The 25,454-nt window shown below is 41.1% G+C and overlaps 1 protein-coding gene across 9 annotated transcripts in view; it reads right to left on the reverse strand.

The window, feature by feature from the left end:
* LOC139382040 (potassium large conductance calcium-activated channel, subfamily M, alpha member 1a) overlaps positions 1-25,454 on the reverse strand; it is a 288,548-nt gene that overhangs the window by 39,833 nt on the left and 223,261 nt on the right. For 5 of the 9 annotated variants that reach the window (XM_071125988.1, XM_071125987.1, XM_071125984.1 and 2 more), the window contains exons 16-18: positions 24,494-24,562; positions 20,174-20,260; positions 19,868-19,944 (exon numbers count right to left, since the gene is read on the reverse strand). In XM_071125988.1, coding sequence (XP_070982089.1) covers positions 19,868-19,944; positions 20,174-20,260; positions 24,494-24,562 — 233 coding nt within the window. Of the gene's footprint in view, positions 1-3,849; positions 3,928-4,464; positions 4,498-19,867; positions 19,945-20,173; positions 20,261-24,493; positions 24,563-25,454 lie in introns of all 9 variants that reach the window. The other 4 variants (XM_071125986.1, XM_071125985.1, XM_071125982.1 and 1 more) reach the window with 1 other exon arrangement.

Consider the following 25,454-nt stretch of genomic DNA (forward strand, 5'->3'; position numbering starts at 1 on the left):
TTTTGGGATAGTTACCGCAATTTTCCAACCCTAGCTACAAAGCACAATGGCTCTTCTATAGGTCTAAGCTCCATGCCACGAGCACTCAGCCAATTAGGACTGCACGAGCATCCCAGAGTAGCCAATCACATGCCCAACCAGCACTCCAAACAGGACATGATTGAGTAGCCTAGCATTAGCCAAGCATTATAGTAGCTAGATGAAGGTCAAGACAACCCATAGAACTTTAAAATAAATAAATATCTGAAAAAAATGACTTGCAAACACTCAGTAATCTAGGATGTATGCATTATTATGAACATAAGTTTTAAAGATACTTAAGAAACAAACTTGCTGAGCAAAAGCTTTAAAATTAATACTTTTATTTAATCATTCTTTCTCTCCGGCCACCGCAATAAAGTCAGGAAGCACAGTGAAGTTTTAGATTAGCTTGATCTGATAGAAGTTTATTTTCCTCTCAGCTATTCCTCACTCTACAGGAGATTAAAACTTTTCTCCCAGCCCAGACAGACAGAAGACTAAGAGAAGAACACAGCTAGAGAGAAATCCTGTAACCTACTAAAGACTTCCAGTTTAGCTAACACCAGTCTGATCTTTTCCACCATCTGTCTGTGAATTCCAAGGGCTTTAAGAGTCAGACACCCAGGCACTCTTTTCATCCACAGCACACAAATGCCAAAGCCACTGTCACTTCAAACTCTGTATTAGTGCTTTGGTTAGAAATCAATACCACAGCATGATATTAATGCAAATCAATGCTGCGTTGCTGCAAGCGCTGACTGCTCCGAGCAACGAGGACATTTCATTTCCATCTGAGCATCCCTTCTAGACTTTCACCTAATTGCACTAATAAAAGGTAAAAATGCGACTTTGCCTCCTAAGAAAATGCCATTCTCTGACATTTCCACTTCGCAAATGTGGACATCCTGAATAGCTAATATCACAAGAAAGCGCATTCCACTTTACAAATGCATCTCTCTCTAGTCTAATCCAATTTGTGAAAATATCACAGAATAAAATATGTCCCTTTGTTGGCTTATTGTTCTACATTAGTGGATACAGCAAGGCTCATATATCTGGGCCTAGCCAGTTTCATGTCCTTGGCCTTGTGGCAGATCAGTTCTGTTAAAACGAGTGTGATTTAAGCAAAACAACAAAACTGAGATAATCAACAATGAAACAACATGTTCTGCACTGCAGCCATGGGGATCACAGCTTGTGTGTGACTGTTTCTGCACCAATGACATTACTGTACATTGAAAACTAAACTGCTATCTACACAACAGTCTCTCTGAGATTGATACAGCAGACTGTTGTTGGCTCAATGTTCAGGGAGCAATTCCCCTAACACCACTTAAATATAACAACAATAAAATCAAAACTATGCAAACTTCTCAGGGCATTTATAAAAATGTAATAAAACAGTAACGGATTGTATACATTTCTTAATTTGCAGGTGGACTAATGACTAGGTGTTCTATCACTACGCCAGGTTCCAATAACCCTCCAAACACATCCACTAGTCCTACTACATAGCAGCCACACACACAGCACTGGATGTTGCATTAGTGAGTGTATGAGAGCTGCCTTCATGCAAAGCAGAAGCAGTGGTGCCGATTTACAACTAGCAGCAGCTCAGTGAAACCTGCATGCAGGCAGGCGACGGACGCAGGGTGACAGTACAGGACAGTACAGGGTGTTAGGGACTGACAGGGACTGATGCATCCTGCTAAGGGGGTCAACCTACAGGCCCTGCTGCTGTGGCCGTGCAGAGATGCGTTACTGGGGTGGTAACAGTATTTCACCGGCAGGCTGCAGGCCCGGCTCAGCCTGCTCTGTTCAGCCAGGGCCCTGCCCGCCGTGTCACCCCTGCCGGGGCCTGAGGTACTGATGCGGAACCCCCCATGGGGCCCAAGACCCACCCCTGGAGGAAGCAGGCTTCCTTTACGGTTATTAACGAGGGGTACGGCGGTGACCTCTCCCTGGGGGACCGGGGGGTCCTGGTGGAGGGAGGGGCGAGGCAGTGCATGGGGGCACATGGCATTAGAGGTGATGGTGGAGGGCGGCGAGGTGCAGTTGGCAATTTTTATCGATCGGTTTTGTAAAGATGATCTAACTTCATCCTTCACTGTCAAACAATGGAGAATAAACAGAGTGAAAAAGATAAGCTGGGGAGAATGAGGTTCCTAGATAAATAGAATGGCAATGGTATTTACTTTACAATTGATCTTGTGCCGTGAAATATTAAATTGAATGCAGCTTGTGTGTTAAAAAAATCTAGATGTTATTATATTCAGCAGATATATACATTTTAGGATAAATGTTAGGGATTACATTTCTGCTTATTTTTTTAAAAGATGTACAGTAAACATGCTAATACGCAGTTACAAAATAAATCATTATTAAAACAATCTTCTATAAATTATTAATAATTTCCCCTGCATGTGAATGAATCACTAAATATTTTAAGGGGGAAAAGTTCATGTGAATTTCATTGTTGGACCATTTATTTCCCCCTTGAAGATGACTTGAGAAGGGACTGAATGTGTGCCATGAAAGCAGCCATCATTTTCTCGGTAATTGACGATGACACCTCGGTTTTACTTAGCACCACTTAGGCACTTGGCATACGCTTAAAATAAAATGTTCAATATGACATTTGCTTTGCCATTCCTAATAAACATGAATTAATTAAAAGCTTTTTCTGCTTTTTTCCTCCCTCTCATTCCATTTTACTACAGAGCGTGTTAGAACAAAGCAGTAACACAGCCTGTCTGAAAATAGTCAGGCCAAATTACTTTCCAAACCCTCTATAGGCAAATGTAGAGGACGTTTCCCCATAATACTCTTACAGTATTGGTAGATGGGAATTCACATTTTAAAACCACAGTGGAATGATTTCTATTAGAACTCTTGGAAAACAAAAAGAAGAGAGGAAAAGAAAAGAATGGAGAGGTACAAAAGTAAAGCAAAAAAAGAAAGGAGAAAAAGAGGAAGGAAAGATGATAAGAAAAGGGAGGTAAACAGAATAGCTGGTCTTCAAAGCGGAGGAGCGCAGGGGAAGTGTTCTCTTGTCCTCCTGCTGGTTAGTCGGTTGGTACAGTAGGTTGTTAGGTTGTTGTATGTGTCGTGGTCTTGGCCCCCCCAGGGCGCTAAACAGAGGTTTATCCCAGCCGTCAGCTGCCTCCTTGATTTACGGCGCGCCACCGATAGCTCCTGGATTCATCTGGCCCTTGTCAAACACGCGCAGCATTAGAGCACGTTCACACACCCTGGCAGGTCCACTGTTCACTCAGAACAGCCCAGACGGCAACTGTCCCTACCAGAAATGCTAATCACAAGACGGGGCGATCACGTATGCAAGCCCCCATCAGGGTCCTATGCAAATCACAGATAGGAAAAGACAGCAGGGAGAATACTGTTGAAGGTATTGTTTTTTGTTTATTGTATCTGAGCTAAGTTTGATGTGTGTATTAATATTAGGTTTACCGGTACATTGGTATCATAGTATTTTGGAGTATTTTTTGCTATGTAACATTATGGATTATTATGGTTTGTATTACTAGCATTTATGTATTATTCATATTATTTTATAATATTGTTAGCATTAATATTATCATTACAGCTATTTTTGTTATGGTATCATACAGTACTTCTGTAGTTATGATAAACACAGAAAGCAGTGTATTATACAGTAAGCATCTGAAATGGTTATTAAACTGTAGAATAAAAAAACTGAAAAATAATGTTATAACAAACAAACAGCATGGAACATTCACATTATCTATATGAAACAGGACAGAAATGAGTACATTTGGTCAATACTATACTTTATACTGAGAGATTTACCTAAATTGCAATCTGCTTTGAACCGAACGCTGGTCTCTTTTTGACTTCCCGTTATCCCTGGTGTTGTAGCGCCCTCTGCTGCTAGACGCAGCACAATACAAACACAACTGTATTGGTCTGAACATAACGTCATCAAGAACAAGAGCATGGATCTTAAATCAATTATTACAAATATACTGTATGTTCAGTATATATAAAGGACATATGTTATACAGTTAGGGAAGAATCTGTTTTGTACTGAATTGGCTAGGCCAATTAGTAAGAATATAGTTATTATCTATGCATTTCTGATGTAAGAAGTAAGGGGGGCTTATAAAATGACAGACATGAGATTCATTTACACATCATCACTGTGGACAAACTCTGTTATTATTGTCAAGGAACACTGCATCAATTCACATCATGTACAGCAGAGACTTTAAGATGGTAGCTTAGCGTTCTAAAACTGAAGGGGAGAACAAAAACCAAAACAAAGCATTGTATTAATACTCAGGGGGGGGGGGGGGGTGATATGGCGAGGGGACTACAGTATTACAGGTCTAAACACGAGGAGGGGTTTGGGTGGGGGGGTGGTCGCAGAAGCAAGGATGGGGAGGGACAGAGAAACACACTTACGTGATCTGACATATCCATTATACTTATATTTGGCTGAGGAGAAGTGCAAGAGACAAATGACAGGTTACATGGAGGAAGAGAGTGGTGATGTTCATGATGAGAGTGACAGACAGAGACAGACAGACAGACAGAGAAGACAAACAGAACTGAGAGACAGACATCCCAGACAGACATCACGACAGACATCCCAGGCAGACATCCCAGGCAGACATCACAGGCAGACATCACAGACAGACATCACAGACAGACATCACATACAGACATTACAGACAGACATCATAGACAGACAGATATCAGACAGACATCACAGACAGACATCATAGACAGACATCATAGACAGACAGATATCAGACAAACATATATCAGACAGACAGATATCAGGCAGACAGACAGACATCACAGACAGATATCAGACAGACATCACAGACAGACATCATAGACAGACATCATAGACAGACAGATATCAGACAAACAGATATCAGACAGACAGATATCAGGCAGACAGACAGACATCACAGACAGTCACCACAGACAGACACCACAGACAGACACCACAGACAGACATCTATCAGACAGACAGATATCAGACAGACAGATATCAGACAGACAGATATCAGAAAGACATCATAGACAGACAGATATCAGACAAACATCACAGAAAATAGAGATCAAATGATTTAAGATGGATGTAAAATGAAGTAAAAAGAAAGTGGTTAGACAACAATGAATCAGAACTACTTAAACACATTGGTGATCGCGCAAAATGTGAGCTGAATGGAGAGAATAGTGCAGAATGGTAAAAGAGGAGGCGATGGATGGGGTGAAGGAGATGGACTGTATGGCCACAGAGAGAGCGGGGTGAAACAGGGGAGGGGATAAAGTTGTGCTTCTGGAAATTGAAACAAAACTGTGGCACTGTGGGATGTTATCAAAATCCTGTTTTGTGGTTAGGAATCATTTTCAGACGAGCTGAATTGAACTCCCCACTCCTAAAGTAGCTCAGCAATGTGCTGAAGTTTTTCCCCTTACATTGAATCTACTCCAATACTTTTTCGTTTTTTGTTGAGCTATCATGGAGCTATCGAGAGTTTTTTTTAAGACTATTCAATTTTAAAGTGATACGGGGAGAGTGGAGAGAGAACAAACAACACACAGAACGGACGGATGATCCCAGACTACAAACTGAACAGAACACACACCAAACCCAAACAGAAAGACAGTCAATCTGTCTTAGATGAAGAAGTGGATATAGTTATTTGTATGAAGGAAACAAGGGAGGGCTCTGGTCAAAAGTATTGCACAATATATAGCAAATAGGGTGCTATTTGGGATAGAGTCAAAGGGAGAATCTCCTTTTCATACTCCTCGTATCCTCTCTCCTCGTATCCTTCTCAAAACCCATTGGATGAGAAAGACAGAGGTCCCTCTAGTCGGATCTTCTCCTCCAATGGGTTTTGAGAAGGAGGCGAGGAGAGAGGACACGAGAAGTATGCAATGGATATTCTCCCATAGACTGAACTAGCTAGCCTAGCCCTCCCTGCTCTGCTCTGCCCTGCTCTGTCTTCAACAGTAAAGGTCACAGCGAAGGCCCAGGGCTGCCTTGTGACACACACCCTCAAACAGGGACCCTCGCTGGCCCTGGCATCTGTCGCTATCGATCTACCTGCGTCTGCAGAGGCGGCAGGCTAACTGGCTAGCGTCTGAGGGGTAGAGCGACGGAGGAGCGTGGAGGGCCGCGGAGGGGGGAGGGGGGAACCAAACTTGCCTGGTGGACAGGACCTGTCAGGGCAGGTTTTGGTGATGGACCAGCAGAGCCAGGGAAATAAAAATGCTAACATAATTTCCACGTCAGGCTGGATAAGGATCGCCTGCCGCTGAGACACACACACATATACCCATCTCCCTCTAAGTCAGACACAGACTAGCCACAGCCTTATGTCTCTGGTTCACAGCAGACAGCCCAAGCCCCAACCCTCTGGCTCCAGGCCCAAACCGCTTCTCCTGTCCCCAACCCTGCCCAGCAACCCCAACCCCAGCTCCAACTTCAGCCTAAACCTCTTCTCCTGACCCTAACCCTACCCTAACCAAGCATCCCCAGCCGTCAGACCGGAATCTTTGGCCCAGATGGTCCCCAGAAGTTGAGACAAACAACGCCCTGAGAGACCAAAAACAGCGTGTCCCAAAGATGACTACACTTGCACAAGGTTTACTTCCGAGCTGAATCACTGCTCTTACTTAGGAAGAAGCGCCCCCACTTCAGACTTAAGACATGGCTATGTCTTCTATTAGCCCGTCCATGTATATTTCAATTGGCAACTCTGCATAATGTGTGGTCTAAATGTAAAGTGCTTCGCAGATTCACTATTCAAGAAGAAACCAGTTGAAAATCAACTTCAGATGTGAATGAAGTCATCGTGGTCAGAGACATCTTATCCACTCTGAAAGAGAAAAACATGGAAAAATACAGAGGAATTCCAGCGATAGTGATCTCTAACTCACTTTGTTCACCGAAAAATAGGTTTTGTTCAGAGTTAAAGGGGAAATCTGTAATTGAAATAACAAAGTAATTCCCAGCCCCAGTTTCGGTAAAAAGTTTAGGGATGGGGCTGGAGAAATGTAACAACTCTCAAATTCATAGACATGGATGCAAGGACTGACCATCCATGATAACAAAATGATTGTATTAACAATGTTTTAAAGGTGCAATACGCAAAAATCGCAACACCATTTCCTGGTTGCTAAAATTCGAATAGTTCGCCTAATTTCAATTCATGTGACAACACAAGCAATTGTAGAAAATCATTGTGCTATCTAAACCACTTGGAAATATATTTTCAATAACCAAATATATTGTATTTTCAGCTGTTTGAAGCTGGTGTACAAAACCCAACGTAAAATACCTTAAGAACGGGAAGCATAGAAATAGCGCACATAGAACAGATATACTGCTTCTTAGGCTTGTTTTCAATGAGAATGTATATGTGCATTTGGTCGGGTCACCCAAAACTTTACATATTGCAGCTTTAAGACTATATAGTGTTTGTTTACATTTGTCTTTGTTTATAAACATTGGAGTAATACAAGCTTATATTTTTGGTTCTGATGGGGGTACAACAGTTGAACTAAGCTCATGAGGCATTTATAAATTATATTCTTAAAAATTCAATGGGTGCACATCATTAATTTATACATTGAGTGTACAAAACATTAAGAACGCCTTCCTAATATTGGGTTGCACCTCTCCCCTTTTGCCCTCAGAACAGCCTCAATTCGTCGGAGCATCGACTCCACAAGGTGCTAACACCGTTCCACAGGGATGCTGGCCCATGTTGACGCCAATGCTTCCACGGTTGTGTCAAGTTGGCTGGATGTCCTTTGGGTGGTGGACCATTCTTTATACACACAGGAAACTGTTGAGCATGAAAAACACAGCAGTGTTGCAGTTCTTGACACTAAGCATGGCTCCTGGCACCTACTATCATACCCCATTCAAAGGCACTTAAATCTTTTGTCTTGCCCATTCACCCTCTGAATGGCACACATACACAATCCATGTCTCAATTGTTAAAAATCCTTCTTTAAACTGTCTCCTCCCCTTCATCTACACTGATTGAAGTGGATTTAACAAGTGACATCAATAAGGGATCATAGCTTTCACCTGGGGGCTGGAGAATGTAACCATTCTCAAATTCATAGAAAGAGCTATGGATGCAAGGACTGACCATTGGCTGAGGGAAATTGATGATAAAATATTGTGGGAGCTGTTTTGTTAGACTTCTGTGCGGCTTTTGACATTATCGATTATAGTCTGCAGATGGAAAAAAGTATGTGTTATGGCTTTACACCCCCTGCTATATTATGGATAAAGAGTTAGCTGTCTAACAGAACACAGAGGGTGTTCTTTAATGGAAGCATCTCCAACATAATCCACATAGAATCAGGAATTCCCCAGGGAAGCTGTGTAGACCCCTTTTTTCAATCTTTACCAATGACATGCCATTGGCCTTGAGTAAAGCCAGTGTGTCTATGTATCCGGATGACTCAACACTATACACGTCAGTTACTACAGCGAATGAAATCACTGCAAAACTTAAAAAGCTGCAGTTAGTTTCATAAATGGGTGGCAAGGAATAAGTTATTCCTAAACATAAAAACATCAAAAACTAAAAGCATTGTATTTGGGACAAATCATTCACTAAACCCTAAACCTCAACTAAATCTTGTAATAAATAATGTGGAAAGCAAGTTGAGGTGACTAAACTGCTTGGAGTAACCCTGGATTGTAAACTGTCATTGTCAAAACATATTGATACAACAGTAGCTAAAATGCGGAGAAGTCTGTCCATAATAAAGCGCTGCTCTGCCTTAACAACAATATAAACAGGGCAGGTCCTACAGGCTCTAGTTTTGTCACACCTGGACTACTGTTCAGTTGTGTGGTCAGGTGCCACAAAGAGGGACCTCTGAAAATTACAATTGGCAGCACAGCTGGCCCTTAACTGTACAGGGACAGATAACATGAATAATATGCACATACATCTCTCATAGCTCAAAGTGGAGGAGAGATTGACTTCATCACTACTTGTTTTTGTGAGAAGTATTGACAAGCTGAATGTCCCGAGGTGTCTGTTTAAAATACTAGCACATAGCTCAGACACCCATTCATACCCAACAAGACATGCCACCAGAGGTCTCTTCACAATCCTCAAGTGAACAGACTATGGGAGGCGCACAGAACTACATAGAGCCATGGCTACATGGAACTCTATTCCACATCAGGTAACTGATGCAAGCAGTAGAATCAGATTTAAAAAACAGATAAAAAGACCCCTTATGGAACAGCGGGAACTGTGAAGAGACACATACACATGATAAGACATGCACTCTACACACAGATAATGTGATAGTAGGGTGGTGGCCTGAGGGAACGCACTTAATGTGTTGTGAAACATGTCATGAAATGTCATGTAATATTTTAAATATTGCTGGACTACAGGAAGAGTAGTGGCTGTCTTGGCTAACGGGGATCCTAAATAAATACAAATACTAAATACCACCCATGATATCAACATTATAGTTTTAATAACCATGTTTTGAGGCAATATGGTGTTTGTTTACATTGTTTACAAACGTAGTAAAACAAGCTTATATTTTGGGTTCTGCTGGGGTAGGACAGTTGAACAAAGCCCATGGGCCATTGATACACTTTATTCTTCAAGAATCAATGGGTACATATCTTCAATTTATAAGTCCAAAAATGGATGTAGCAACTGCTGATCGCCCCTTTAAACAAGAAAGATTTAGTCTTCCATGAAATCCTACGAGGGGCTGAGGGAGGAGAGAGATCAGTAACTACCCTAATAGCCAGTAATTGGTGCAGAGGGAGAGTAGTGGCCCACCAACCTACAAGAGGCAAAACCAAACTCATCATCAGGCGGTTGACACTAATCTAGTCTGAGTTCACTTGCAGATGGTGGGAGAATGCTGAGGTGGAAATCATATGGGGCTGATTTCTCCCTTTTCCCCTCTATCCAATCACTGCCATCTATCTTTTCCCTATATCCAATCACTGCTATTTCCCTTTACCACTGTCATCTCCCTTTCCCCTCTCTCCTCTGCCTGGGTCTTCTGATAAGTCCAGACAGCCCTAGAGGAGCAACAGAGGGCTTGTTCCCCATGCTTTTGAATGCAGTGCTAACTTGTTCAAACTGTTTCCACTAGCATTGCTACAAGCTCCAAAAATGCTAGCCAGGAGATTCTGGATGATGCTAAATAACCAGCAAACAAAACAAAAAAAAATGGTTTGGATGAAACACGCTCAGGAAGTCACAAATAATGAAAACATATTTTTTTTTATCTATCCCTTTAAGGAAAGAACAAAACATGAACTTCTGGGTTCCTGATTACTGAGGAAGAGGAGAAAGTAATCTGATGGGACAAAGATCAAGTCTGGGAAAACAGAGAGGGAGTTATTTATTCTAATCCTTTGGAGTAGCTCACTACTTAATTACAAGTTAATCCATATATGTTGGCTGGTTGTGGCTGGATGAGTATCATGGCTGAGGGTCACGATCCGAACTGGGTATAACTCAACACTCATCATATTCATTGTTTTCTTATTGGAAGATTAACCGCTTTCCTAGGATGAAAAGAGATACACAATCAACTGTCAACAACTACAGACCACAACACTCTGACAGACAGCCATATTGTCACATAGGGATCATGTAATAAGCCACGGTGAGAACCTTCAAGGGACACGTTGTGTAAAGCATGAATCATAGTCCACAGACGCTGTAGTCTGGGGTCCCACTGTGACATAGCTACATGACTCTGAGACCATCCGCGGGGGGGACACAGCCCAAACGTGCACCTCCCCACAATTTAAAACCAACATGGCTCCGGTACGCGTCCTCTATTCATTTGAATGTGTTGACAGTTGAAGAAACTGCTTGAGCTGCGCTGAGAATTCGAAAAGTATGAAAGCCAACAGTCCAATATTCTAGAACACTGCTGTGTGTATACGTACATGTTTTGGATTATGATAAACACTTAAGTCTGGCAATGAGGCTGTAAACACTGACATCCTCATGACATCATCATGCACAACAGGGTGTGGCCACAAGGGAGGGTGTGATATTGTGAAGAGCCAATAAATCACCCGTTGTTAAGCCCAACCCCTCTGGTTACGGTTGCTACCTCGCTCCTAATTCCAATTCCCAAGTCCAATTCCCAATTCAAAGAGAAAACCCCTCACAATGATCTCAAACTGTGTTTTTAATACCCAATGAAATTAAACACTGACCACCCCATGCTAATCGGAAGACTTTCGGGAATGAAGTTTGAACTGTGGCTAGCCACCGGATGGCTCTGAATGCACCGTCAGCATGCAGTCAAAGCTACTAACTAATTTTGGAGCTAAGTAGTGCTGATGTTGACAGCAGTTAACATACATTTGGAGAATACAAGTTATATTAACTGGCTAGTTAGCTAACTAACGTTAGCAACATTTTCAATGTTGGTCAATGAGCGCTAGCAAGCTAACCAGCTAGCAAACAATGCAACAAAAGTATAATTTCGGGTTCATAAAAATACTCCATCAACAGGCACTGCATTTCAGGAATCACAGTCCCAAGTACCCCTGGTGTACTGTTCAATTATTTAGCCATTTAAACAACTTGTTTTTTTATGAAAACCCTCCACTTTTGCCATTGCCCTCATTGGCTTCCATTCTTTTGAAATGAGAGCTTGTCCATGTGTTGGACTCAAGCTTGGTTAGCGACTGTTGCTATCCACTGGAGCGCTGCAATGGTTGCCTAAAACTCTGGGATGGGATTAGCGAAGGGGAAATTGGTGTCTCTGTTGATGTAGGTAGGAGGTCATCCCATTGTGTATGATGATGTCATTTTGTTTATTCGTGTAACTTTAAGATGAACCCCATTTGATATGCTACATATCTACATTCTCTATTAATAACGCTCTATGAACATCACTCGAGCATGGCTCTCGTTCCTGCACAAGTCAGTCCTGTGAGCTTGAAATAAAATGATCAGGAACAGAACAGAAACACAGTTAGCAAGGAGATTCCCCTAAAAGCATGGGATGCCTTCATAAAACAAAGGAAGACAAAACGACAACAAAAATAAATTAAAACTGTCATCAAGATATTGCATACAGTCAGAGATAAAGCATCCCTTCAACATAGTCACATTTTATACATAATATACTGCATTAGAAACAATATAATACACCAAACACCAACTGTCTAATAACACAGTCACCACACGAGTGCTTGACTAAATGTAGCATGCGCTAGCCTCAGAGCTAAAAGCTACAGTAAAGCAGCACCACAAAGCAACACCACCATCCCCACCCAATAAATAATAAGAATAAACACTACTCAAATGAATGAATCTACTACTAATTATAATAATAACAATAAATACATTTAAATAAGCCACGACTATGGAAGCACGCCACGTGGACGACTTTACGTATAAAGCACATACAGTACACACATGTATACCTACACATGAAACACACACACATACAGGGCACACACAACAGACATGTAACAACACGTGTTGGGCGGTGTAACTTACAGGCACGTAAAGTGGTTGCGCAATCATGAACAGAGACAGAGGAGAGTGGGTAGGCCCTCTGTAGGGTGTCCATGTTACAATGTACACTGCCTGACATGCAAGAGCAGTCTCGCTCTGAACGGCCGCAATCAAAACAACATGCCAGTTTCATTTGTTTGTAGACGGACATCTTGGCTACAGTCATGTTTTGGGATGAGAGGAAGAGGAAAAGCAGCAGGTTAATGGCAAAAGGAGAAACACTCATGTTGGGAAGCCGGAAAGTTCCTTCCATAAAGGAGATAATAAGTGCAAAGCCTTAGATGCCAGCTCTAACGGGCTTGAGACCCAACAAAAGACCAGTAATGGGCACCTAAAATGTTTGGGAGCTTCATACAGTGTGGTCCAAAATGATTGAGACTCTTGATAAAGACGAGTAAAAATAACTGTATACAAGACTGTACATTTAAATACAGAGCTTTATTGTATGCTTAAAACAATTGGGAAATGATCTTAAACTTATACTAATATAATTGCTCAGAGAAAGAGATTGCTAAATAAGTAATATTTTCTCTTAAAGGGTCCAAATTATTGACACCCCTGTTTTCAATACCTTTCAATACCTCAAACTTTGATTATTTGAGTCAGCTGTGTAGTGCTACTGTAGGACAAAATCCAAAACGTGCACCCACAGGGGCCCCCAAGACCGGGTTTGGGAAACCAGAAACCAGAGACCATTCCTTCATACAGAATCCTTCCAGATCCTTGATATCCTTCATATGTGTTTATGGGCTGCCCTCTTCAATTCAAACCACAAGATTTCAATGGGCTTCATGTCCGGAGACTTGCGATTGCAAAAATGTAGATTTTGTGGCCAATTCATAATTGGCATATCACATACGCCACTCCTAGTTATATATACATATCTACTTCAATAACATCATAACCCTGCACATCGACTCAGTACTGGTACCCCTTGCATATAGCGAAGTTATCTTTATGTATCTAGTATTACTTTTATTATTACGTGTTTTACTTTGATATTACTTCTCTATTTTCCTTCTCTCTTCATTGTTGGGAAGGGCCCGTAAGTAAGCATGTCATCGTTAGCCCACACCTGCTGTTTACAAAGCATGTGATGAATAACATTTGATTGGATTGATTTGATTTAAGCAGAAAATAACCCCATACCTCCTGTAAAATATGGTGGTGGGTCTCTGATGTTGTGGGGCTATTTTGCTTCCACTGGTCCTGGAGCCCTTGTTAAGATCAACGACATCATGAACTTTACCCAGCACGAGGACAATTTAGCCAATAACCTGCTTGCCTCTTCCAGCAAGACAGTAACCCCAAGTATACATACCAATTCACAAAGAAATTATTAATTGGCCACAAAATCAAAATGTTCCAATCGCCATCTGTCTCCAGACTTGAAACCCATTTGAAAACCTGTGGTTTGAATTGAAGAGGACAGTCCATTAGCGCACATAAAGAATATCAAGGATGTGGAAGGATTCTGTACAGAGGAAGGGTCCAAGATCCCTCCGTTATCCTCGCAAGGTGAGGTATTGAAAGGTATTAAAAACAGGGGTGTCAATAACTTGTTAAACTAAATATATTTCTATGAGCAATTGTATTAGTATAAAAAAATATAATTTCCCTTTTTGCATACAATATAGATCAGTATCTTAGTTATTTATTTTATACAGTAATTTATCAAGGCTGTCAATAATTTTGGACCCCACAGTATACAGCTAGAGTGCCAAACTGCTTTTGTTTCTTTGCAGTGAGAATTGTGTGCAATATATTATCAAGGCCAAAAAAAGCTTTTTTCAAAGTTATCCTAAAGTCTTGTTTAGATCAATAAAGTTTTGAGCAATTTGAATGTTGTAGTCCAATTTAACTTGTAGTAAAGATGGTCTTAGGCTCAAGGGTCAAGCTGTGTCCAAAGGCTGAAAATGCCATAACAGGTATACAGGCCAATATGACAGTGGGGGAGAGGGGGGAAGGGGGGCAGGGGGGCAGGGGTAGATGGAAGGGGAGTCATTCTGGGGTAGGAGAGTAGCATGGGCAATGTCTTCAGCAGCAAACCTCCTAGAGACATATATTATTCCATTCAGAACAGACCATAACATCCTCTATGCGTCTGGCTAAAGGTGTGGATCACGTACCTGTATCCCTTCATGCAGGTGCAGCAGCCCTGGTCAAGGCATCATCACACTACTCTATTGGCTGGACTGGCCATACCATGCTAGTCTATAATACAAGAGTTTCACTAAACCAGCACTCCCCCAGAGAGGTTTGTGTATGTGTTTGCAAGTTACTGTGGATGTACATGGAGTACAGATGAACTCTCTTAATTTGACCCTGCTTCTCACAGCAGGAAACATATATTGCATGCAGCAACAGGAAACCTGAATTATTATGTGGATTAGAATTAATGGGCAAATCAAGTCTGACATTTTAAAGTGAAAATTAAAAACTTTAGAAGTCATTTTAAACCTTTGCATTTCCTGCTGCCCAGAAAAATTCTCTGCGACAACAGAGTGATCAAATTAAGATGGCAGATCTGTATGTAAAACATTTGAGGTGTGTGTGTGCGTGTACAGTAGATGTGTCGAGGTCTTAACCCCAGGAGAAGTAGCAGTAGGTAGTGAAAGCCCCTCAGAGCAGCAGTTATAGATTTCTGTGACTCTGGTTCAGGCAACAAACAACAATCCCTGGTTCCCATTCCCCCTATGCCAGGGTACCAAGTCCCTAACTCACTCTAACACCCTCACAGAAACTCTGGCACTCTCTCGGAGGAGAACTATAAGTCTACTTTTACTGTTTTAACCATGTGTGGCTAGGAGCCCAAACGAGGTGGCAGGTTTCAGTTTGTGGCCAGAGAGAGAATGGGGAGCGAGGCCTAGCCCCAAACAGGGAATGTGTCCTATAAACAGCATGCATAAGCGCTTTAGAAGCATTCATAAGCGCGCATAAAGAGATCACAGCGATTAAAGAGAGGGAGTGTGGTAACTGTTTACAGAGCAGAAACAGTTTTGGAGGTGTGACAGACATGCAGTGTGGCTTTCGTTTCATGCTGAACTCAGTTTTATTCTGAGTTCTTTCTAGGCTGGGCATTCAGTGGAACACAGTACTGTACATGTAGTTGTTGGTTAGTGAGACATGGGAGGGGGAGATGGAGAACACGACATGACAATGTGTTTGACTCAAATGACTTCACACATACCCGTTACCCTGATCTACTACAGTACGGACTACAGTGTCCCTTTTAGGACATTCTTCACCACAAGAGTCCACAAGAACACGACTGTCTGTGTACATTTTGTCAAAGAAAGGTGATTGTTAACACAAACACAACTGCGCTGTCTCTTTTGTTTGTGGTTCTAGAAAAAAAGTATGTTTTTGTATGTCCCATTCAACATTACACCTGACAAAACGTACAAAGACGAAGTCATCTTGAAGCCAGTGTTGAAAATCGATAGAGAAAAGGATGTCCTAAAATGTACACCTGACTAACGGACATTGATCCTCTTAAGTGAAAGACAACCCTATTCAGCAAGAACTCGATGAGCAGTGTTGACTTTGAATAGTAAATCAAACTTAGTCATATTATATTAACAGTCATATTATATTAACATATGGATACTTATAGAAAGCAATCAAACTAAAAACACTTTTAAACTCTCCAGTTATTGTACCATGTTGCAAAGCACAAATGGAAATAGAGGAATGCGTAAGACAAAGAACAGTTTTCCCTTGAAATACTCACTTTGTGTTCAGACGTCTTCAACCAACCAAACCAAACCATCAAACATTGCACACCATAAAACCAACCTGGACTCAGGGGTAGACATAGCATAGTAAAAGTAAATTCCATCCACTCCAATTTGTATGATATGTTACGTTTCATATGGTAGTTATTCATTTGAGGATGTCCATCATCCATTTCTTATGATAAGTAAGGAATTCAAATTCGTATGATATGTTGCGAATTGAATTTCGTACAATATGTTCCCGAAATGCAATTTGTACAATAAGTTCCAAATTTGCAAAAACATATGACGTTACGAATTCCAATTTGTTGTATCTAGGATAGTGGTTAAGGTTAAGGTTAGAGTTAGCTAACATGCTAAGTAGTTGCAAAGTAGATAAAAAGTAGTAAGCAGTTGCAAATTAGCTAAAATTATGAAGTTGTCCGTGATGAGATTTGAACACGCTAGACGTTGGCATTATACGCTCACCCTTCCACACCGACCAACCACACACTTTTGCCTTAAGTAATCTTTTGTCTTATGTGACCATACCAAACGTAACAAATCACACTAATTCAAATGTCCCGGATTTACTTTTACTATGTTACGTATAGACTATGAGACCAGGCTGCATAAAACACAGCCAAGGGTTAATTTATTCAATGATGAAACTAAAGTAAGATAACTTTTCCCTTTAAAGGTTAAGATACACCTACAGTTAACTGCAACCATAGAGATATTACCATTACTAGTACAGTAACTCCAATCAAATCAATGGGTCTGTGATGGTTGGACCGGCGGCCATATTGAGTATACTAATAAGTGTTCCAGTCAAAATGCAAGTTTTTTTTACTGTTCTAGTAATTATATAACAGTCTATGACTGAAACACCCTGTTGCTCATCATATTCTGGCTGAATAGGTTTCTGAGGATGTGTGTCAGTTTCCTTCAATAGGCTACATTCAGGACTGTGAGACATGGCCATCGAGTGGCCAAATGGCAGTACAACATTGGCGCGTAAAATAACTGTCTAATGAAGCTGTTTTCTTTCACTCAGGCCACTGAGGGCAGTGAGTAAAAAAGGGACTGATGACCATATAGAATTGAAATGCAGTGGGGCTGGGGGCGACGACACTTCAATTCTAAATGCACTGATGAACTATGTGTAATGGTATGACTGGAGCTGGGCAGAGGACTAGAGCACTGGGGGGTGGGAAAGGGACCAGAAACAGTGAGGGTGGTACGACCAGATTGTTTTGATTGTGTTTTGAAACATTGCTCAATAAGCTGAAATATTTTAAGAACTTCCCACAAGAACACTTTCTGCTTTTCAGAAAATACAGCAGCGTGCAAAATAGCCTCTAAAAATTTAATAAAAATATCTTAAAAAATCAATGACTAACGTTACCTATATCAATCTGTGGGTTTGATATTTCAGATTGTCACCACATCCATGTACAACTTTCTCAGAGCGTGACATTAGAGAGAGGAGGTAAGGAGGACTTAAGGACAGATGACAAAGCTTAGGATTGGGTTTCTAATACAGATCTGTTTAACAACCAAATATTGCGACAAAAATAACTTTTTGAAGTGAGTCGAAGAGAGTTAATGTACTTCTATGATAAAATCACACTCCACTCTGTCATCTGAAATGAGTCTGAGGCTGGGCTAGACTATGGGCCTACGAGGAGACACACTAGACAATCAGATGCTGGTTTGAGTTTGGGTTCTGCTGTATTCCTTCAGGTCTGGTCTGAGGCAGGACAGTGTAAAGATGAGAGGCGAGGAGAGGGATGCAAATGCTACACTGGTAACATGCAACATAGAATACAGTATGCTATTGGCTGAGAAAGAGAAAAGACACTTGCACTGCACTCTGGGTAGGAGGGAACCCGTGTTTCTTTTACTCACAATAAATCACTACCAGAGAGTGGTTCAAATAAAGAAGTGGTGTTTCCCGGCGGCAGTAGGGGAAGGAAATAACATCAACAAAATGTCAATGGTCATAAAAACATGGAAAAAATAAACAACAATAACAACAGAAACAAAACAGAACAGAAGACAAACTTCCATTCTAGTAATGGAACGGTCATCTCTCTAAATGGGGCCCTCCTGTTGGTAATAAAACAGCAATAAGAAACCCCAAATAATCTACAATAGATCTGTCTTGTTTCAGGTACAGTAAATCTAGCATGATTACCAATTACACTATAGGGCCAACCCAAACCGTACTGTGCTGGCTTGGATACATTATGTTCACATTGTCCTTTCCAGCACGGTTCCAGCAACTGTAGTGGATATGTAACCAGGCCAGCCAAGTACAGCTCGGCTTGCCTTGTCTCAGTTATACTGTGAATCAGACAAAACAGGTCTCTGGTTCTCTCTACCTGACAGACTCCGAGACTTATAGTGTGAATAATTGAGATGACACAGACAAAGGGAAAGGACGTTGGAGATCATGTGTTTGGGCATAGGCCACTTACTGTAACTGTCACTGACCTTTCTAGATGTACAGAGACTACAGGACGCTAAATTATTTAACATGCTAACATGTTGGGACAAGTGCCCATGTAGGTCAGGTAGTAATAAGGCCCTGCCTCTGAATTAATGCTTTCAATTCAGGCTATTCAGGAAGTAAACCAAAAATACAACATATTATTTTCCTCAATGAGTTTACTTCCTGAATTAACTGAATTGAAATGGAATTGAACCCAACCCTGGTACACATTCTCTAATTCCCAGTCTGACCAATAGAAATATTAAGTCATATTCCAAGTCTTTCACTGCTGGCAGATGTTTTTGGTGGAATGCCTGGCCCAATAAGGTGCTCTGATTCTGTATGGTTGGGCCAATAGGGAGTCTGGTTGTCTGCCCCAATGACCCCTGAGCAGAGGAACGCCATTGGCTAATTTATTCTAACACCTGACTGAGGTCATTAACTCTGCCTGTGTCACAGAGTCACTATGGCGATCTGACAGCCTCCTTCTGCTCAGCTACTCCTGTCATTCTACCTCTCCCTGACATTCACTTCTTCCATCGTTAGCATACTGATGTAGAACTCCCACTCTTTATTTCTCTCTTTGCCTGTTGTCTCGCTTTCTTTCTCTCTCTGTCTTTTTTGCCCTCCAGACTTCAGTCCACCCTTCTAGCTAGTTTCATCATTATGATACATTCTTGACATGATAGGTTCACATATTCAAAATAGAAATTAAATGAAATGAAAAAAAATCTAACAAAATGTACACAATGTTGCCTGTACTGTTTGCTTGGATTGAGAAAATAATACCATAACACATTGATTTCAGATCATACCACAATGAAGGTTTGAAAGTTGTGATCACAGTTGATACACTCAAAAGGGACTCAAGGTAATCACTGGGGCAATTTCCATTTCCATTTTATCACTGTAAAAGGACATTCCTATGAGAAATAGTAAGGGATATGACAATCTTTATTATAGCATATCATACTTCAGAGACATTGGGGGATAGGGGAGGGGTTGGGGATGGGAGGGAGTCATGAGAGGGGTGGGTGGTGGTGTTGTGGACGGAGAGTAGCTGTACTCACGTCGTTTGCAGCCGCACTTTTTGATCCGTTTGGGGTCTGTGATGTCGTCGTGACAAGCTTTGCAGTAGAAAAATGCTCTGGGGGGGAAACAGCAGCATAGACATTTATTATCTTGGTTTGCAACTTACACCAATTGAGTTATATCCATTCCACCAGGTTGAGCTGTGAGCTGGCTTTCACTTTTACCAATGATATTTATAGGAGTTTAATGTCTAATCGCTTTGTACAGTATGGTGACTTTTTTAGCCACCAAGAGAGTGAAGATAGAAAACAGACAAGGCCTTAAACTGAGACTGTGGCCTTTACCTCTTTACTTCTTTGGCATCGCTGGCGATGAAGAACCCCAGAGTTCCTTCCTGCATCTTTACGTGGTTCCCCGGGTTGATGAGGATGCTGGGTAATGGGAGAGATAGATGACATCACGCTCTGTAGGCGCTGTTACGGCCGTTAGAGTCACACTCACACGCTAATCAAGAGGAATGGTACACACACACACACACACACCCACCATCAACCCTCTAGCTGGAGCTACACTACTACAGCGATATAGAATGGCCTGATTGGATTGGTCAAAGGAATCACAGCTTCTGCAGTCTCCAGTTGCTTTGTTTGGAGAGTGGTATGGAATGGAAGAACTGTAAATGCTATCAGTGTGAGCTAGTAGGCCCCTGTATGGAGGTGGGTATTTGTTCAAGTGTTATTGTGTCGAAAAACATCTTGCTTCTTCCATTGTTTCCATGTTCAGCCACCTTCTCTGAGGCTACTCACACAGATGGACAGAATGCGCAACAGCATGAGTTGGTTTGTACATTTTAATTCTTTTCTTTTTCACCATGGTTCTGATTGGCTTGGATGGGGTTTGGGGCAAGGTTAGGAGGGATGTGGGGGGGGGGGGGGGGGGGGGGCAGAAAGAATTAAAATTGTTGTTATGGAGTGGTTTCAGTCTCAGAAGTCAGAGCCAATCAGCTATCAGAATGATGTAACGAGTGTGTTACACTACAGTTAGATACTGTTACCTGGGTTAGTACTGGACAGTGGAAGGCAAGGGAATGAACAGCCCTCAGACTAAGACTACAGAGGAATAGGAATCATCTGCTATAGGCTTAAGTGTTGTTATATAGTGTATTATAGTATTGTTAAAGTACTGCTACAGTACTGCTTTAGTGTAGTATAGTATTGTTATAGCACTGCTTTAGGGTATTATAGTATTGTTATAGTACTGCTACAGTACTGCTCTAGGGTATTATAGTATTGTTAAAGTACTGCTACAGTACTGCTTTAGTGTAGTATAGTATTGTTATAGCACTGCTTTAGGGTATTATAGTATTGTTATAGTACTGCTACAGTACTGCTTTAGGGTATTATAGTATTGTTATAGTACTGCTACAGTACTGCTCTAGGGTATTTGATATGATATGCATTTTTTCTTTACATTATCAGTGTCCATGTTGATTTATCAGGGAGAACAAATTAATAACCAAGAATCTGAGGGAAAATGGCCATGTAATATTATCTAATGGATAAGTAATATTCATACTCAAATTCGTTCTAACCCCTAACACTGTAACCCCTAACCTCACAGACCCTAAAACTGTATCCGCAAACATATGTCTACAGTAAAGAAGATAATGTAGATTTGGATGGTGTGTGTGTGTGTAGGGTGCCTGTATGGACTGGCTGTATCATTCCCCCTGAATTAGACTGAGACGAGAGTGGACGATACATACACCCAGTTCATTAATGGTTACCTGTGGGTAGGAATCATCAATGATGGGAGTGCAGACAGACTAACAAACGGAACACACAGACCGACAGTCAGGGGACGACAACCCTGGCCTCCGAGCCCAGACGAAAGGGAAATGAATAATACTTTACTTTAGGAATACTTTCCTAACTTATTTTGATAATACTTAACAAATATTTTACTTCTTGTTTTATGAATACTATACTTTGCCAATAGTTTACTTTACTAAGGCTTTATTATACTTTACTAATTTGACTAATCCTGTGTTTCACTAATACTTCATTGTACTTTACTAAAGTTTTATGCTTGACTGACTTGCTAATACGTTATTTTACTTTATTCACCTTTTAATTTACTAATACGTTATTTTACCAACTCTTAAATTTATTAATTATTCACTGTCATTCAATGTTCGGCCTTCATACATGAAATGTTTTTAGTTTTTGGTACTTTGGTACTGTTTAGACAGATTTTAGACAACTTATCTATACCAACATTATACTGTGTAAAAGTGCACGCAGGCTCAGAAAATAGCTGAGAGCAGCTGAAAACTACAGACTCATTTGCAAATGATAAAAAAAATCTTTCCTCTGGGCTCTACAAACAACGTACTTAAACAAGAAGGGGGCGATTGGATCAATTATAAAGCTGTAATCAATAGCAACAGCAAAATAACATGATATTCTGCTAAACTTAAGTTTAGAGTTGCCCTATTGAGCTTTATACCAGATAGAATGGCCCCAGCGTAGAAAACAGGAATCACGTTCGACATGCTGTTTCGGGAAAATACAAAATAAACTAACAAAGCCACTACAAAAAAAAAACACATTGCTGCCCAAATCTGAGATTTCACATAGTTTACACATTTCAGATCTAATAACTAAGAAATGAAACAAAATGTATTTTTTCTCCAATTATGCATAGAGGCACAAACTGTATCAAAACCTCATATTGTGAGCAACAAGGCAAGCATCCCATATGATAGTGTTATTACATGCAGTTACCAAACAGTGTAAAACAGACCAGGCATAGCCACCGCAGTACAGATAAAGAGACAGGTACGTAGATGCAGACTGTTGCAGTAACTTCTGTGCAGTTGGATTGTTTTCTTAAACACCAAACTGACAGGAAGTGACCTCATTTGATAACATCTACTCAGAGACACACAGGTATGGGGGGTACATGGTGACTGACACGCACACAAGCTTACGCACACACGCACGCACACGCACGCACAGAAAGCAAACCGTATCCACACATATGACAAAACAGTAAGAAAGGGGTGAAATGTATGAAGATGATTTGCAGCACCCATGGAAAACGTGGCCTAAAACCTCCATAGGATAAATGTTAAGTTATCCAAAGTCAATGGTCCCATGCCTTGAATAAGATATGACATGGTTTGACAAATGCTGTTGGTATTGTAAAAATCTATAAAACATGCATTTGTGTCAAACGGCAATGACATAATCAATCCACCGATTCCATAATATTGCAGAAATGTGCAACAAATCAACAATAGCCTAATCCATGATAAACCCTTCTGGGGTTCAGACATCAACAATCTGTTTCCCGACTGATAAGTGAGATGACACTATCAAAACTATAATAATATGAAGTAGTGTTGTGATGATGAGCATAGCACAAAAATAAAGAAACACCCGGGAAGAAAATTATAATCAGTTTGGCAAAGTTCGCACACAGTTACGACTGACTGAGGACACTGAAAAAGAACTGAAGTGAGAGAGAAATTAAGCAGAACGACTGAAAAGCGAGACAGAAAGAAACTCAAAACAGGAGGTAGAAATGGAGGGGATGGTGTTAGCCTGGGCACGTCGACAACATCAGACAAATCAACAAGAGTTACAAACGAGTTCAATTCAACTATCCTCTCTCTGCCTGCAAAGAAGTTAGTGCATTAGGCACAAGGAACACAATCAAAAATAGAGTGAGACATTGGCCCGTTTTGATATAGGGTTTGGAAATGGATCCTTAGGAAACATGACCCAAAGTCAGAAGCTCTAAAGTGGTGGCGATAGGGTTGAACTTTGGAGGGAAAGATAAGGAAGAGGGCATACCGCTTTCGGCTTCTGCAAACAACAAGAAAACAACCTCAAATCAAACAATTGTTATTAACATAAAAGGAGAGATGAAAAATCATATTATGAATGTGTCTCAATATGTCTCAATTTGCTGTCCTTCTACCTTCTGATGGGGAAATGAAAGTGCTTGCTGTAGCACTCTGTGAAAAAGTTGAAGACCTTCATATCACTTAGTAAACCAGAAGGTTGAAGATCTAGAAGAGCTGATCTTGTTACACATATTGCATCTGTGAAATAATTTACTTCTGCTATCAGAGAGATATGCAGTTCAGATGGCACTGAGAATGGTGGCACTATGTAGTGGAAAAAAGCCTGGCATGACCAAAATAAATGCCTCACGATACCATGTCCAGGTGCAAGCACACTACAAAAAGGCTGAGCAAAAGTTTAAAAATAAATGTTTTTCAAAATATATAACAAGTTAGTTAGACATGACTTCTTCAATAGTGATTTCATAATATAGTAAAAACTAAACTAAAACTCCACTATAAATGCATTATTTGCACAAAACCATTTCACACTGCTGTTGGGGTGGGTGGGATTTATAGTAGTATTTCATGTTAATAGTTAGCCAGTTAATAGTACCATATAGTGTTAATGGATTTCATGGTTCAACACAGAGACAACTATTTACAGATAACTCTTGAAAGACATCCTAAGATTTAAAAAGGTTCTGGGATGTTACAGACAGAGAGGTTCAGTGGTGATATACAGAGCAAGAGCAGCCACATTGTCCTGTACAACACAGAGAGAAACAGACAGAAACACAGAGACACAAACCTGCTCTCTCCCAGCTCCGACTTGTTCTCGATGGCGATAAGCAACAGCTTCAGCTTCACGTAGCAGAGCCTGACACACAGACACACACACACAGAGGATTGTAAGGGAATGGTATGCCTCTTCAAGGTTCTACATTATATAGTTACTATTTCAACATTACCAATAGTTTCAAATTAAAATGTTCCTTTTCTTTTATATTATATTAATTTACTCTTAATGTCATTGTCCTCCTCTATCTACCAACTATTCTTCAGCAGTTGTAGGAGGACCAGGGAACAAAAGTGGTTGTAGCAGCACCAGGGACAGAACAGTGGTTGTAGCAGGACCAGGGAACAAAACAGTGGTTGTAGCAGTAGCAGGGAACAGAACAGTGGTTGTAGCAGGACCAGGGAACAAAACAGTGGTTGTAGCAGTAGCAGGGAACAGAACAGTGGTTGTAGCAGTACCAGGGAACAGAACAGTGGTTGTAGCAGGACCAGGGAACAGAACAGTGGTTGTAGCAGGACCAGGGAATAGAACAGTGGTTGTAGCAGTACCAGGGAACAGAACAGGGGTTGTAGCAGTACCAGGGAACAGAACAGGGGTTGTAGCAGTACCAGGGAACAGAACAGGGGTTGTAGCAGTACCAGGGAACAGAACAGGGGTTGTAGCAGTACCAGGGAACAGAACAGTGGTTGTAGCAGTACCAGGGAACAGAACAGTGGTTGTAGCAGGACCAGGGAACAGAACAGTGGTTGTAGCAGGACCAGGGAACAGAACAGTGGTTGTAGCAGGACCAGGGAATAGAACAGTGGTTGTAGCAGTACCAGGGAACAGAACAGGGGTTGTAGCAGTACCAGGGAACAGAACAGTGGTTGTAGCAGTACCAGGGAACAGAACAGTAGTTGTAGCAGCACAAGGGAACAGAACAGTGGTTGTAGCAGTACCAGGGAACAAAACAGCGGTTGTAGCAGTACCAGGG

Source organism: Oncorhynchus clarkii, chromosome 23, assembly GCF_045791955.1.
Source record: "Oncorhynchus clarkii lewisi isolate Uvic-CL-2024 chromosome 23, UVic_Ocla_1.0, whole genome shotgun sequence".
Taxonomy (NCBI): domain Eukaryota; kingdom Metazoa; phylum Chordata; class Actinopteri; order Salmoniformes; family Salmonidae; genus Oncorhynchus; species Oncorhynchus clarkii.